The sequence below is a fragment of the Macrotis lagotis genome, chromosome 5 (assembly GCF_037893015.1).
Source record: "Macrotis lagotis isolate mMagLag1 chromosome 5, bilby.v1.9.chrom.fasta, whole genome shotgun sequence".
NCBI lineage: Eukaryota > Metazoa > Chordata > Mammalia > Peramelemorphia > Peramelidae > Macrotis > Macrotis lagotis.
The window spans coordinates 138,512,160-138,528,569 of NC_133662.1; the positions used below are offsets into that span (position 1 = coordinate 138,512,160).

At 34.9% G+C, this 16,410-nt stretch overlaps 1 protein-coding gene across 3 annotated transcripts in view; it reads right to left on the minus strand.

The window, feature by feature from the left end:
• Positions 1–4,241, minus strand: part of SAMD3 (sterile alpha motif domain containing 3) — a 52,267-nt gene extending 48,026 nt beyond the window's left edge. For 2 of the 3 annotated variants that reach the window (XM_074187573.1, XM_074187571.1), the window contains exons 1-2: positions 3,860–4,214; positions 2,925–3,117 (exon numbers count right to left, since the gene is read on the minus strand). In XM_074187573.1, the coding sequence (XP_074043674.1) occupies positions 2,925–3,117; positions 3,860–3,938 (272 nt within the window). In that variant the 5' untranslated portion in view covers positions 3,939–4,214. Of the gene's footprint in view, positions 1–2,924; positions 3,118–3,859 lie in introns of all 3 variants that reach the window. The other variant, XM_074187572.1, reaches the window with a different exon arrangement.
• Positions 4,242–16,410: the final 12,169 nt, after the last annotated feature.

Below are 16,410 nucleotides of genomic sequence, written 5' to 3' on the forward strand. Positions count from 1 at the left end.
TCTTGGAAGTGGGGTTCTTAAAGAACAATATGGACTTCCCTGAGAATCTTTGTGTTTGTATCTTCAGTGATTAGTACATGGTAAGCACTGAATAAGGTGGCACAGTAGGGCTTGGAAACAGGGAGACAATCTGCCTGAATTCAAAGCTGGCCTCAGATATGCCATAGCTGTGTGAACCTAAGCAAGTTACTTTTTGCTTCAGTTTCCTCATATGTAAAATGAGTTGGAGAAGGAAACGGCAACCCATTCTTGTATCTTTGTCAAGAAAATCCCAAAATGGAGGTATTTCTCATGAATGGGACAAGCCTGAAATGATCAAACAACATGTTATGAATAAATGTTAATTGATATTCGCATGAACAGTTGCAGTATATACATGAAATAAGTGGAAATCCTCTGTGTTTTCCCCATTCATTAGTGCAGAAACTAGGGCCCTGAGACTAAGTGATCAAGCCATTGGAATTAGAACTAGAAGGGGCCTTAGAACCCATCTAGTTTAACTTCCTTCATTTATCAGATAAGAAAACCAAGGTTTAGAAAGGGGAAGTGACTTTAAGCAAGGGGTCGTTTAGTTGCTCAGCTTGAATGAGCCCAACTCAGCTGTGGAATATTCTAAAACAATTTCAGAAAGAGCAAAACTGCCTCAAGTGGCACCTACATTGTGCCCAAGATGGCAAGATCATGCACAAATGAAGAATGCCAGCACTGAGCCAGGACTGGTGAGATAGACAAGGTAAGCAGCTGTTCAGGGTGCAACAGGAAGGAGGCAGAAGTGCAATGAGAGACTGACAGTCTTCTACCCTCACTACCCTCACTACCATATCCCTTCTCCTTGTCAACATGCTTCATTTACCACTTTCTGAACTATAGACTGACCAGGATAGATTTGGGGACAGATGTGATTTGATAAATATAGTAAATACTCAGATGATGAAACATTGTAAGTTTTCGTAACTTATTTGCCATTTATAGCTTTTGGAGCTGCCTAGAATATTGAGAAGTTACATGGATTTCCTAAGGTCACACAATTAGTAGGTATCAGAGGCAGGATTTTAAACCCAGATCCTCTTGCCTCTAAGACCAGTTCTCTAGGCTAAGTTGAGTCTATTGACCATTGATGTTAGAAACTGTGGTTTCTGTTGTAGAAAATTCTGCTCTCCATGACATGCTGGCATTTCTTTTGAGCTACATGAAATTAAATCTGTAGCAATGAAGACTCAAAACTATTTCTGACCAGGTGGGGTGACAGAGATTTTCAATCTTCTCAGAAAGTGTGCAATAATGACAAGATCCAGGTTCTGGATTGGAAGCCAGAAGTCTTAAGTTCTCACCATATGTATTCCCTTTGTAAATCTCTTGATGAAAGTTATATAAAAGAGACCCTGATTTGTTCTATTCTATGAATATAGAAATACATAATTTTCTTTTAACTTGGATTGAAGGAAACAAATAAGCTAAAAATTCCTACCATTAGCTCAACAGAGGTAATTCATTACTCCCTGTGTGAACCTAGACAACTCAGTATACTTTTCTGAACCTCAGTTTCCTTATTTATAAAATAAGGGGTTGAGAATAGATGGCATCTAAGATCTTTTCCATCTTCAGGTCTATGCCCTTTGATCTGTGTGCTTATTTACTTTTCCCTCAGGAAGACATTTTGACTATAATAAAATAATTCTTAACCTTTTTTAAAAATGTATCTCTCTGATGAAGTCTGTGAACCCCTTCACAGAATTATGAATGTAAAATGCATAAAAAATATATAACATTACAAAGGAAACCAAAGGTTAGTTTTAAAAAAAGAACTAATTTTGTACTCAGAAGTTCACAGATCCCTTGAAACCATTCAACCCCAAGTTAAGAGCCTCTACTTTAGAGATAAAATTTTAAGAAGTAGGAACATCAAAATAGGAACTTCAATCAAAGATCTGGAAAAGAAACATTCTCCTCAGTTCATATTTAAATGACTTGCTCAAACTCAGATACTAACCTAGATTTCAATGTGTGTGTGTGTGGGGGGGGGAGAAAAGGCAGAAGTAGGAACATACTCTGAAAATCAGAGCACCCAGTATAGAAAAGATTCTATCAAGCCCAAAAGAGAAAGAAGTACTCCAGAAGTATTTTTTTACCCTTTTCAAATGAGCAAATACTTTCCAAATGTCAGTTCCATAAAACTAAAATCAAATGTATATGCCTGAAACTATCATAAGTGAGTATCTTTTTTTAAAGGAGAATCTTGCAGGTATAAACTCCTCCTGCTACTTCTTTTCTCTGTATAATTTTATACTCCAAACATACATTGAAACAAACAAACAAAAGACAAAAAGCAATGCACTGCCACCATGAATTTTCTCCCTCAGATTTCCCTGGAATGCTGTGTTAGTATCTTAGGGTTCTAAAAAAACCCCCAGTTTTCTAAATTCCCTCTGTTACAGCTGTGTTTTCACAAATTATAAAGTTGAGACCTCTAGGGGAGAACCGGAGTTGGATAGGAGATTGGAGTCCCTGGCAAGAAGTTTGGGAAACCTGAAAAGAAGACCAATAAAAAGCCTAAAATAAACAACCACTTTAAAATTTTGAGCTCTCAGAAGGTGTTACAACTTGTATTGCACATGTTTCAATTGTAAAGGAGAAATTACTCTTAGTAGGAATTTATCTGTATATATGACTTGTAACCATTCGTTTCAATGTTTCAGTGGCAATTGGGAAAAATACTAGTGAAGTAATAGAGTATCTTCACTATTCTTAAATCTTTGAGGAAATTACCTTCTGCAAAGAATGTTACCAAAATAGTCCCAGTATGCCTGAAGATGTTTTGTGGTCTGCAAACTGAAGGAAGTGCACTCGAAAGCTTTTCTTTGACTATGCAGGACCACCTCAGAATAGCCTGTATCCCAAAAGAATCTTTTCAGCATCTCACTTACTGATGGACTGTTTCAGCTTGCTTTGATGGGGTTATCACTCTGGAGTTTGCAGAAGGTTGCGGCAGGTCCTCGTTTTTTTGCTTGTATTTCTTAATTAGGTCCATCAGAACCGCCTGATGTCCAATCTTCTTTACCAGCTGCTGAACCATCCGATCATTCAGTGCGAGGAGAGCAGCTCCACTCACTTCTTCCTCTTGGGGAAAAAAAAGAAAATCACTTCGGTTTTTCGCTATCAACATATAAAATAGAGGCGAACTTAAAAGACAAAGCCATTGCCTGAGCAATTCCAAGGGACAAAAGCCATCTCGAGCTCATCCGAAATGCCCTTGATGGACAATTATATATGAAAATTACATTTTTCATTTCAGTTGGGAAACTTTAACCTTGGCTAATCCCAAAGCTATTTCCTTCCCCCAGAAGAATGATTGATCAGAGGGGTCACTGTAAGGATTGTTACTTCCCCATTTTAAAAAGTGCAAGATGCCTGAATTTCTCTTGTAATAGACATTTGTGAGCAGAGAAAAAAAAAGCCCACTCCAGGGAAATTACCGAAGCAATCTGCTAGCTCGCTCCCAAACTGGCAAGTGATACTCCCACATCCCCAACACTGTAACATTGAACTCTTTGGTCCTCCGTGCTTAAAAAAATTGTAAAGCAACACAAAATGCCCCCAAGCAAATACCAATCTTCAATAAAGCTTAGGAATCTAATTTTGGACTTGGATTTTCCCAAAATACCCCCTTCTCTCACCGGCATTAATGTATCAGATTTGCACCAAGTTCCATTCAACAAAGAAACTGAACTTTTCTTACCTTGTTCCAAAGCAGGTACACTCAAAAAAGTAGGAGAATTAAGTCAAAATGAAAAATAGCCTGGAGAACAGCAAGTCTAAATTACTCAGCATAGTCATACGAGCATAAAGATACACAACTCACCTCGAAACCTATGAACTAGTTCTCCTAAATTTTTCTGCACCAACCAACTGCAGACTTGATCAACTGACCAAGTTTCCATGGCTTGTTTTAGACGAGCACCTGTAGAACAGAGGAAGGAGGTTCTTGGCTTGGTTGATTTTTTTTTTTTTTGCCCAGTCTTGCCCAGGTTGCGTTTTGATTCCAATCTCAAAATTCCTTATGGTTTAGCTGGTCCTGACCCTCTAAATATTAAGCACCTTTTTAAAAAACTGTTTTAAAAGACATACTCATAGACTAATAAAAGAAGAAAAAGACAGATTCATAGAAAAGAAATTACTAATTTCTTAACCTCTCTCCAGTTCTAATTTCTTCAGTATCTTCTTCACCTCTTTTTACTTCCCCCCCCCACTGGCATCCCGCAGCTCTTCTAACAGACAGCCTCAGACATACAATGGTACCCAATTCCTTACCATTAACACCCAGGTTTCTTCACAAAGAAAAGAAAGGTGTGAAATTCACCACCACCAGACTCATCAGGAAGTGGTTGACATTTACGGGGGGGGGGGGGGGGGGGGGGGAGAACTTAGGAAGGATAAGATAAAAGTCAGCCGGAGATGTTTATTGTAAACCAAGAATGGTTAACCCTTTGCTGTCTTACAGCTAGAATGGAGATTTAGTCCCTGCTTTAAATTACTTGAGTAAGGTGAAAGGAGAAGAGTGGCTAGTGACAACGTAAACCCATACAAAGTTTATAGGGGGAGAGCTTGAAGATTTTTGCTTTCTTCTATTACTCTCGCAGAATTTAACACCTTTTCTCAGGCATAAAATCCGCAGGGACAAGCATTATCATTCCAGGCAAAATTCCTGGAGTTGGAGTGTACTAATTTGTTCAAGATTTTTTTTTTGAATTTTTTTTATTGTGACCTTAATAATATCAATTAAACACAACATTTCAACACAAAGTAGAACAAGAAAAAGTATCATATACACAAATGCAGACCTATATAGTTTGTTTTCTAAGTTGTTAAATTTATTAGTAATATCAAAATTTGTTTTCTTCTCTTCTTTAAAAATTTTTATTAAAAATTTAGAAAATGTTTTATTGGTGCTTTTAAAAAGAGTTATCACTCATCACTAAATCAACATTCTCTTGTATCTGCTTTGAAATTGTGTGATTCCATTGCCTTTAATTGTAATTCTAGTCTATTTTTTAAAGGCAATTCAGACTATATTTTTACGATTAATTTCAAAGTCACAGAATTCTAAGAGGTTGAAGGGACTTTAGGGTAATAGTTCAGCTCATGATACCCAATACATCTTCATCAGAACTTTCCTAACAAGTGACCATTCAGTCTCTGCTCAAAGACATCTCAAAGAAAAACTCCTACTCTTCCCCTACTCCATCGTTACATCTCCATCTACTTTTGGAAAGCTGTAAGGAGATTTTTTTTTTCTGACAAGCCTACACTGATTGTTTGTAACTTGCTTCTGGTTCTGTTCTCTTTAACCAATCAGAATAAGTCTAATTCCCTTTCTTTATGACAGCCCCTTAACTGCTTGAAAACAATCATTCTATCCTATTGTACTCTCTCCCTCAGGCTAAATACCACATTTCCTTCACCTGACCTTAATATGTTAATGGAGTACTCAATAGAGGAGGAGAGACATAGTTCTATTGAATAGGTCCACACCTTGGGTCCATGAAGTCCTGCTGTGTGACCTTGGACAAGTCTCTTAGCATCCTGACTCCCAGAGTCAAGAAGTCCTGGGTTCAAATACTGCTATGTGATTATGGGTAGCTCTAACCTAACATTATCACCCTTTAAAATTAATAAATTATTGAAGAGGGCTTTTTTATTTTATTTTAGGCAATAGGGTTAAATGAGTTGCCCAAGGTCACATAGCTAGGCATTTATTAAGTATCTGAGGTTGAATTTGAACAAAGGTCTTCCTGACTTCAGTGCTCTATCCACTGTACCACCTAGCTGCCCCAAGAGTTGTTGATTTATATTTGTGAAGGTAGACTTTGCCTTAGGATTAATTACATTTCAAGCTTTAAAAAATGCAATGAACAAATCATAAAAGTATTCTCAAGTTTTGGTCTTTAAGATATTCCATGACTATTTTTTAATTAGAAAATTTCAACTGACATTCTAAGTTACCAAGTTTTGACAATGCAATCATCAACTAACTCCTCCTTGGTAACTTGGAAGAAATTGCCTTCTGGCTAAGCAGTGGGGGGGGAACATTAGAAAAATAGCAAACACATTCTTTAATTTAATTCTCTAAAACTCCTTTTGCTCAGAAGTTCTGAAAAATAAATAAAAACATATTTTCTGCAGTTGTCTAAATATGCCACAGTTTCCTACTTGTCTGGTCAATATGAGGATCAGAAGGGAGAAAACATGTTTTCTTGCTTGACAAAATAAAAAAACCAGGTCTACAAAAACCATTTCCTAGAAATCAAAGACTTTTCCAAATAATATTAAGCCTTGTCCTCATCAAATATTCACAGACATGAAGTTTGAAAAATTTTTAAATAAGGGTTAAATGAAGAAGAATGTCCTTCTGCATGACAACAGTGGATTTAATTTGATATGACAACAGTAGCCCCCAACTCCTCCCCTAGGCTAAGCAGCAATAACAGGGTGTGAAAAGTCATTATTTGCTGAGAGCTTTGGTGTAAATTAAAAATCACACCTTCCTGTCACACTTCTTGCTTCCTTGTGAAGAGTAGAACTAAAAAAAAAAATCCTTCAAACCCCTAAGATAAAAAGGTATGCAAAGCAGAAGATACTTTTCTTAAAGTCCTGTTTAAAGTTTCTAAAGTTTAAAGGGAAGGATGGAAAGTTGAATATAAAAGTAAATAAAATGAACATTTGAAAATCCTTTATCATTAGCTTTGCCCTACATGGAAGTCAATATTCACATTCTTGGCTAAAATCTTTGGGAATATGCACTTAGTTGTCTTGGGGAGAAATTAGAAAAGCCTAGCAAAAAAATAAAATAAATAAATAGCTAAGATCAGGGAATTAGTTTTACAAATACAGAATAAAATGCTATTTACTAAATTCCAGATTTTAATAAAAACAACAGTAAAAGAAAGCAACTAACCAGCCATGCCCCTAGAAAATGTTAGAAGTTAACTGTACTAGGTAATTTCATAAGTAGAAATGATAGTACTCAACATCTGTCAGGTGTTCCAAAGATATTTTGTTTAAGTTTGAAGATTATAAAAGAATATGATTTTATTTCTGAAGGCTTTAAAGTGCAATAAAACAAATAGAGCTACTGTATAGCAAAATTTCTGTAGACTGGGAGTAACCATAGCTGGTTGCAAGTGCTAATTGGTTAACTTGTAGCTGATAAAGGAAACCTATATTAAATATTAAAACAAACTCACCCAATTAAGACCAGACAGGCTAAAAATGAATTGAAGCAACCTATAGCCAAGGGAGATTATTTAGCATATGTATTTAATACTCCATGGGAAAACTAGGTGGTAACAGAACAAATTAGACAGAAATTGATTAGACCTATGAATTCATTATTTGTGGAGATCTCCCTGGTGTGGAAACATCCTCTACTAATGTTCAGTGGTAATTCATTTATAATTTCCGGTTACTCTTATTTACTTGGAGATAATAATAGGTTCAGTGATTTGGCCAACATCTCTGTAACAGGAAAGGTTTGAGTCGAGACTTCTAATGCCAAGATGGCAGAGTGAGGTAGGAAACCTCTGAAGTCCTCCCAAATTCCCTTCCAAACAACTAGAAAAATGCTTCAGAATTGATCTAGAAGCAGGGAAGCAGTTTTACCAGCATGGCAGGAAAGGGCAGTCTTACTGGGGTGGGAGGTGAGCAAGGTCCAAGAGCAGTGGCAGAAGAAGAATAAGCAACAGCATCTGTAGCCACCAGGCTCTTAGCAGGGGGCCTTCTGCAAGGTTCCAAGCAGTGTGGGCAAGGCAGTAAGGTTCCCCCACCCCAGCATAAGCCAGAAAGGCCTTTATTCCACTGCCAACCATTCATTAAGTCTCACTGTGAACTAGTCAACAATAAGATTCTGACCCTGGGACTTGCTAGCTGACAGGCCCTATTTCCACAGCAACCCAGCAGCAAGTCCCAATCCTTGAAGCAAAGCTGCTGCTAAGTCCCAAACCCAAGGTAAGTCAACAGGGAGGCACCCCCACGCCAATACAAGCCAAAAGGGAAGCCTAACTTCCAGAGGAAACAAACTGCTAAACACTGAAGCACAGTGAAAGAAGAAAGATCCAGAGTCCCAGCACAAAAATCTTGGAATAGAATAGGATCAGAATCCAAAACTCACATAAAAAAACACCAGGTCATTAAAAAAACAGAAAAGAGCCCCCACCCCCCGCCCCAATAGAACTTGACTATAAAAATGTTACTAGGGAGATAAGATTAATGGAGGCATATACTCAGAAGAGGACAATAAATGCCAAAATAGCTATGTGTAAAGCCCCAAAGAAAAATGTAATTTGGTCTCAGACCCAGAAAGAATTCCTGGAAGTGCTTTTAAAAAAGCTTTTAAAAAGCAAATTAGAGAAGTAGAAGAAAAAAACGGGAAAAGAAATAATAGTAATACAAGAAAATCATGAAAAAGAGTAAATAGCATGGGAAAAGATATACAAAAATTTGCACAGGAAAATAACTCCCTAAAAATTAGAATTGGTCAAATGAAAAATGAAATACAAAAATTCACTGAGGAAAATAATTACTTAAAAAATAGAATTGAACAATTGGAAACTAATGACTCTATAAGATGACAAGATACAATAAAACAACATCAAAAAAAGTTTTAAAAATAGAAGAAAATGTGAAATTTCTCATTGGAAAAGTAACTGATCTAGAAAAATAGATTCAGAAGAGCTAATAGAATATTTATTTGGGGCAGCTAGGTGGTGCAGTATATGGAGCACAGGCCCTGGAGTTAGGAGGACCTGAGTTCAAATTTAATCTCAGATACTTAATAAATACCTAGCTGCATAACCTTGAGCAAGTCACTTAACCCCATTGCCTTACAAAAACAGTAAAAACAACAAAAACAAAGAATTATTAGACTCCTGAAAGCCATAATTTAAAAAAGCTTAGAAAATGTCCTTCAAAAAATATCAAAGAAAACTGCTCTGATTTATTAAAACCAGGGGGCAAAGTTGAAATTGAAATAATTCACCAGTCAATACCTGAAAGAGATCCCAAGTTGAGAACTCCCAGGAACATTATAACCAAATTCCGGAGCTCACGGATAAAGGAGAAAGTATTGTAAGCACCAAAAAGAAACAATTAAAATGTCATGGAGCTGCAGTCAAGATTATGCACTTCATTACTATAAGAGCAATTAGAAGGAATATTACGTAAGCAGAGGATATAGACATAATATCATTTTGATTATATGGGGTATTATATCCCCCCCAAAAAAAACAAAGTAAAGTAGTGAGAATGAAAATTGCACTGGAACAAAAAGGAGTGGGGAGACTGAATGTGGTAAATCATCCTATGTAAAAGAATCATTAATGAATTATTATATTGAAGGGAAAGATAGAAATGGGGTTGGTAGGGCAAAGCTTAAACTTTACTTTCATCAAAATTGTCTCAAAGAGGGAAGAACACACAATATTAGGAAAATTATTACATTATTGACATATCAATAATCAAACCAACAGAAATTATATGATTATCTCAATTGATGCAGAATCTCTGACAAAATACAGCACCCATTCTATTAAAAATCTTAGTGAGCATAAGAATAAATGGAGCTTCCCTTAAAATAATAAATAATATCTATCTAAACTCATCAGCAAGCATTTTATGTGAGGAGGAATTAGCTAGAAGCCTTCCCAATAAAATCAGGGATGAAGGAAGGATGCCCATTATCATCTCCATCATTTAATATTATTTTATCAATGTTAGTTATAGCAATAAGAGAAGAAAAAGATATTAAAGAAATTAGAATATAAATACTCTTTGAACCAGCAATACCTTTTCTATGTCTATATTTCAAGAGCTATCACTCTTGCAGATATGTTATACTTAGAAAATCCTAGAGAATCAACTAAAAACTACTTGAAATTAACAACTTTTGCAAAGTTGCAGAAAAAGTAAATCTTCAGCAATCATTAGCATTTCTATATATTACCAACAAAGTAGCAGTTAGAGATAAATTCTATTTTAAATAACTATAGACAATATAAAATACTTAGGAGTCTTAACTGCCAAGAAAAATCCTGGAATTATATGAATACAACTATAAAACACTTTTTCACACAGATAAAAAGATTGCAAAAATATTAATTGCTCATGTGTTGGCCAAGTCAATATGATATAAAAGGCAATTCTATCTAAATTAATGTATTTATTCAGTGCCATTAATAATCAAACTATCAAAAAATTGTTTTATAGAGCTAGAAAAAAGTACTTAAAATTCATCTTGAAGAACAAAAGCTTAAGATATAAATGCAATCAATGGAAAAATAAATGCAAAAGAAGGTGGTCTCACAATACCAAATCTCAAACTTAATTATAGAGTGGTAATTATCAAAGAAATCTGATACTGGATAAAAAAAAGAGAATAGTAGATTAGTGGAATAGATTAAGTATAAATTACATTATAATAAGTGGCCATAATAATTTAGTATATGTAAAGAAGCGTACTTTTGTAACAAAAATTATTATTTGGCAAAAAAATGCTGGGAAAATTAGAAAATATTATGGTAGAAACCTTATACCATATATATCAAGATAAAGTCAAAATAATTAAGAGAATATGCAATTGTTTATCAGATTTATGGAAAAAGGAAAGAATTTAGGTCAAAAAAGATATAGAGAGCAGCACAAAATGTGTAATAGATTATTTTGACCATATCAAATTAAAAACTTTTTGCACAAACAACCAAAGTAAACAAAATTTTAAGGAAAGCACAAAACTGGGGAAATTTTTTACAATGCATATCTCTGATAAAGGCCTCATTTCCAAATAAATAGAGACCTGATTAAGATTTATAAAAATGTAAGTCATTCCCTAATTGTTGTGGTCAAAAAATATGAACAGGCAGTTTTCAGACGAAGAAATCAAAGCTATCTATAGTCATATGAATAAATGCTCTAAATTAATATTGATCAGAGAAATGCAAATTAGAACAACTCTGAGGTACCACTTTACACCTATCAGACTGGATAATATGGCAAAAAAATGAAAATGTTGCTTGTTGGAGGGCATGTGAGAAAACTGTTTCACTTAATGCACTGTTGGTGAACTTGTGAACAGATACAAGCATTCTGGAGAGCCATTTGGAACTATGCCCAAAGGGCTAAAATACTATGAATACCCTTTGAACCAGCAGTACCTTTGCTATGTGTATATTTCAAAGACATTCCAAAAGAGGGGGAAAGGATCTGATCTATTTGCACAAAAATATTTATGGCAGCCCTTTTCATGGTGCTTAAGAATTGGAAATCAATGGGATATCATCAATTTGGGAATGATTAAACAAGATATGGTATATGATTGTAATGAAATATTATTGTACTATTAGAAATTATAAGCAGGATGATTTCACAAAAACCTGGAAAAGCTTACATGAACAGAACCAAGAGAACATTGCACATAGTAATAGCAACATAGTTTTTAGTAATAGTAATATTTTTTAGTGAAGAATTATGAATGACAGCTATTCTCAGCTATATAATGATCTAAGACACTCCAAAGATGAAACATACTATCCACCTCCAGATAAAGAATTGATATTAATTGAATAGAGACTAAAGCATACAAGTTTTTACTTTTTCTTTCATTGTTTGATTTTATTCAAATCTTCTTGTAAAGAATGTCTAATATAGAAATGTTTTATATAATTACATATGTATAACCTATATATGATTGCTTACCATAGAAGTGATGGAGGGGCAGGGAGGGAGAGAGGGATAGAATTTGGAACCCAAAACTTTAAATAAAAATATTAAAAACCTGAAGAAAAAGACTTGAACCTTTAATCATTCCTGACTGCCTCTTGTGATTCTAGAAATAGCTGGATTGGACTAGGCAACTCTTTAAGTTCATTCCAACTTTCAAAATTCTGTGATTCTATGAAATATCTAATTTTATTTTTATTTTAAAATACTGCTACTTTTTTTGTTAGTTTCCTTCATTATTGCAATTACAGAGGCAAAAAGAACATCCCAAAAAATTCATAGGAATTAGTCGTATCCCTCAGCTGACTCAGCACTTTATTATACCATGGAAAATAGCATTTCTGGTCCTTACTGTAGATCAAGTGATTGGTCTCAGTGAAAATAAGCTATTAAAAAATATATATATATATATTGACTGGGCAAAGTATGACCTATAATCCTAATAGGGATGCTGTGATATAAATTAATAACAATAATAATAACTGAATTCTAGCTGTTATTATATATATATTATTCTTATGGCTATGTAAATAATAACATTTTAAGGATTACAAAGTGATTTACTAATATTACCTCATTTTGTCCCCACAATAATCCTGGGAGGTAGGTGCTGTTATTGTGCCCATTTTATAGATGATGAAATTAAGGCAAAAATTAAATGATTTGCCTAAGGACATGCAGTTCATAAGTCTCTGAAATGGAATTTGAACTTGTATGTTTCTGTTTCCAAGACTGGCATCAAATTATATAGCTATGAAATCATAATGTACTATTAAATTTTCTTCCTCAAATCAATTTAGAGTTAATAGAGTAGTGATAAAGCCCATTCTCTTATGGATTGAGTTACTACCCACCATCCCCAGTTACTATCTTTTCCCTTTTTGACCATAGATTTCCCTACTAAAGCTACCTCCTTCTCCTCTCTCCCTTCCCCTCCCCCCATCAGGGATAATTTAATTTACTTCAAGTTCTCCATTTTGATGATGATTAATTATGTATGCCATTCTTCTCCTGTTTATCTTTACATTACACTGACTTTGGAACCAGAGGACCCAAATTCAAATGCCATCTTGGATGTTTAACACCTATGTGACTTTGAGTAAGTCACCTAAACTTGTTGAACTTCAATGTTCCCTTTTATACCTTTGAGGTCCCTTTCAAATCTCTATCTATGATACTGTGAAATCTGACTGATCTATCATATAATTTGGAATTCGTTTCAACTCCTTAGCTAGATCAGTTAAACTTCAATGTAGGTAAAAGAATTTTCAGTCAATAGACTTTGGTTATTATATCCTCAATTCAACCCCTTACTACTTACACAAGGTCTGTTTCCTCATCTTTAAAATGACCAGTACAACTAGATTATCTTTAAGGTTCCTTCTAGTCCCAAATTCTGTAATCTACTTTTCCTTTTATGAAAAGACACATCCATCCGTCTATGCATTATAGGATTAAAGATCTAGAACTGGGAGAAATCTCAGAATCTGGTTCTACCCTCTAATTTACAGATAAAGAAATTGAGCTCCAGAAAGGCAAAATTGCATGAATAAGTTCATATAGGCTGCAGTAAATATCAGAGAGGTTTTGAATCCTGGTTCTCCAACTCCAGAGTCCATGAACTTTCCACCTTGCCATTCTTCCTTTCCATTACAGTTCTATAATGAAACATACTTTTGTCATATTTTCATCAACATCTATACTATAACCCATTTGACACCTTCCTTCTCAATTTTTGACTTTTCTTTTTTGCTCTCCAGTTGCAACCTTTCCATTTATTGATCAGAGATTTCTTTTCCATACCTCCCTCCTTCTCTCAAAAATATCAGGCATTAATTAACATACTTTCAATTCCTCAAGTTGTTGGTGATTCATTATGTGTGTGTCATTCCTTCTAGGATATCTTCTCTTCATATCCTACAAAGTAATGGAAATTAAATCCTTTGGGTACTAGGAAATCTGCCCTGGTTAATACTCCTTTCTGAAGAACTGTGGTCTACAGGGCTCTATCCTTTCCCCTACAATATTTATTATTTAAATATATCGGGATTGGGTATGTCCAATCATTAACCTAGGTTTTCCTCCTCCAACTGATTGGATCCTTTGTTCTAGTTTTGCTGAAGTCTCTCTCAGAAGGTATAAAGTCCTCTTTACTTCACTGATTAGGACTTTATTTTGACCTTGACAATCATCTGCTTGATAAAGTGTGAAATACCATTGATAAAACTAACTTCTTGATGAGGTGTAAAGTCCTCTTGCTCCTATGTTAAGGCCTCTGATCTGGTATTGGTTTTATCTCCTGGATAAGGTGTGACCCTATTTCTTGTCCTGATACTTTTTGCCTTGAAATCATGTAAATTATTTTGGATGATTGAGTTAGAGTCAATTCACACATTTGAATTATATTTGAACTTTAAAAGGGGCACAGAGAGAGATTCAAATTTAGAAAGCCCCGGTTACCCAGAAACTCCAGGTACCCAAGATAAAGAAGAGAGGGAGTACACAAAATCAAAACTGATTCTCTGGAAGCATCCAGGGGAGAAATTCCTTGTCCAAAATAGATTTTGTAGGTGAGGAGGGACATCAAACATTCAAGTAAGGTCTTGGTTGGTGGATAATTTGAATTGTGTGATCCATGAGAAGGTATTTTATTATTTATCCCCTAGTGTTTTTCTCTTGATGAGGTATACCCAGTCTAATGCTATTAGTAGGAAGACTATAAGGGTTCTTTTATTTCATATTTAAGATTTAATGAGATTCTAGCAATATTCTTTTTTACTCTTTGTCCCAAAATGAGTTCTCTTCCATTGGAATCTTAAAATCATGAAATTGGATGTCTTCTTCTTATAAAACTGGATTCTTTCAGTCTGTACAAAATACTTTGATTTTCTCATCTATAAAAATGGGTGGATGGGACTAGAATTTAGAGGTGTCAACTTCAAGGTTCTTGGGCAACACGTAGGTGGACCCATCCTTTCAAATAGGAATGACAATACTGATTGTTGGATTTCAGTTCCATAACTGGAAGTCATAAAAGAGGAGAGCAAAAAGAATATTCAAGATGCTAGTCAAAAATGTGATCAAGGAGTAACTGGCCCAGATATAGAGGACCCTAGTGAACCCCCTTCAGGTTAGAAATTCCAGGCATTAAAAGAATTAAGTTCTCTAGGACATGGTATGTGGGGAGTAGAGGTGGGGGTTAGAATCCAACAAGGCGGGTAAAAAGATGATCAAGGAGTACTTGAGGTGCTGAACATCACAACTTTGGGTACTAAGCGTTTCATTTTCCTGACATTTCATTTTCCTAACTATGTATCTTGAAACTTAAAACAACAGTCTTCCACATAATTTATTTCAGCTCAGAAATCTGCTTAATATCATTCCCAGATTCTCAGTTTATATGGTGATGGGTGCCAGGGAGTATGACTAATTTTGTAGTTCTGAAAGGTAACAAGAGCCTTCAAAATCTTTTATTTATGCTGTTCCTTTAAAGTTAGAGCCTTCAGTTAATCTCTTAGAATATAATGACACCTTCTTTTGCCTCTGAGTGCAAGCCCCCCCCCCCCACTCATCATTCCTGTCTTGGCTTTTTCCTCAGATTGTTATGAAGTTGTACTTAAATTTGTTACTAAATTGGAATAAATTTGTCACTAAGTTGTAAAAAAAATATCAAGATGAAAGAAAAAAGACAATTAATGAAGGATCTATTTTACAGATTTAGAGCTAGACAGGTCTTCATAAGGTTATCTAGTCCAATCTCCTGAATTACATAGAGGTAGAAACTGAGCCCTGCAGATGTTAAATGACATACCCAAAGTCACCCAACTAGAATATGTCAAAGTCAAGACTTGAATCCAGGTCTTTCTGACTCCAAGACTTTCCTTCTATCTATTCAATGTTGCCTTTCAGTAAGAATAACACAATTTCAAAAATGTTTATTGACCATCTCAGTATTTCTTAGTCTAATATTTTAACATGAAATAGGGGATGGAAGACTTGGTTTAAATCACATCTTTTTAAAAATATTGCTATATGTCTTTGATCACTTAAAAATGTAGTGGGATATTTGTCTTTATTGTAGAAAAAATATATTATGGGTAAAGATTAATGGATTCAGAAGGACTAAGGGTCAGTGACAAAGAGGTTTATAAACTAAGAATGTGGCACAAGGAAGGCAGAAAATGGGACTATGTCAACAAGGAAAGGACCCAGGATCAAACTTTGTTTGATCTTCTCATTTTAGCAGGGATTCCTGTTTCTCCAATTGAATTCCAAGGGAGACAGACTTAGAAGTGGTAATAACTAAGAACATCTGGTAAGATCTTGAATGCAGGGAAATGAAACCTGTTGCCTGGCAGAAGCTGCCCTATGAAATTCAGGTTTAAAAATGTTGAAATTGTGGAAACAATGGAAAGACTGGCAAATTGCTTTCTGTGGGGGTGGGGGGAGGGAAAGAAGGTTAGGGGAAAATTGTAAAACTCAAAATACAAAAAAATTAAAAAAATAAAATATTGAAATTGGTAAATAAATTTTTAAAAAGAATTCAAGGAGAATCAATTAAAACAGACAATCCAGTGGGCAGGCATACCAGGCTGCAGTTAACCTACAGTATTAGATATCAATAAATAATAAAAATACTATAAA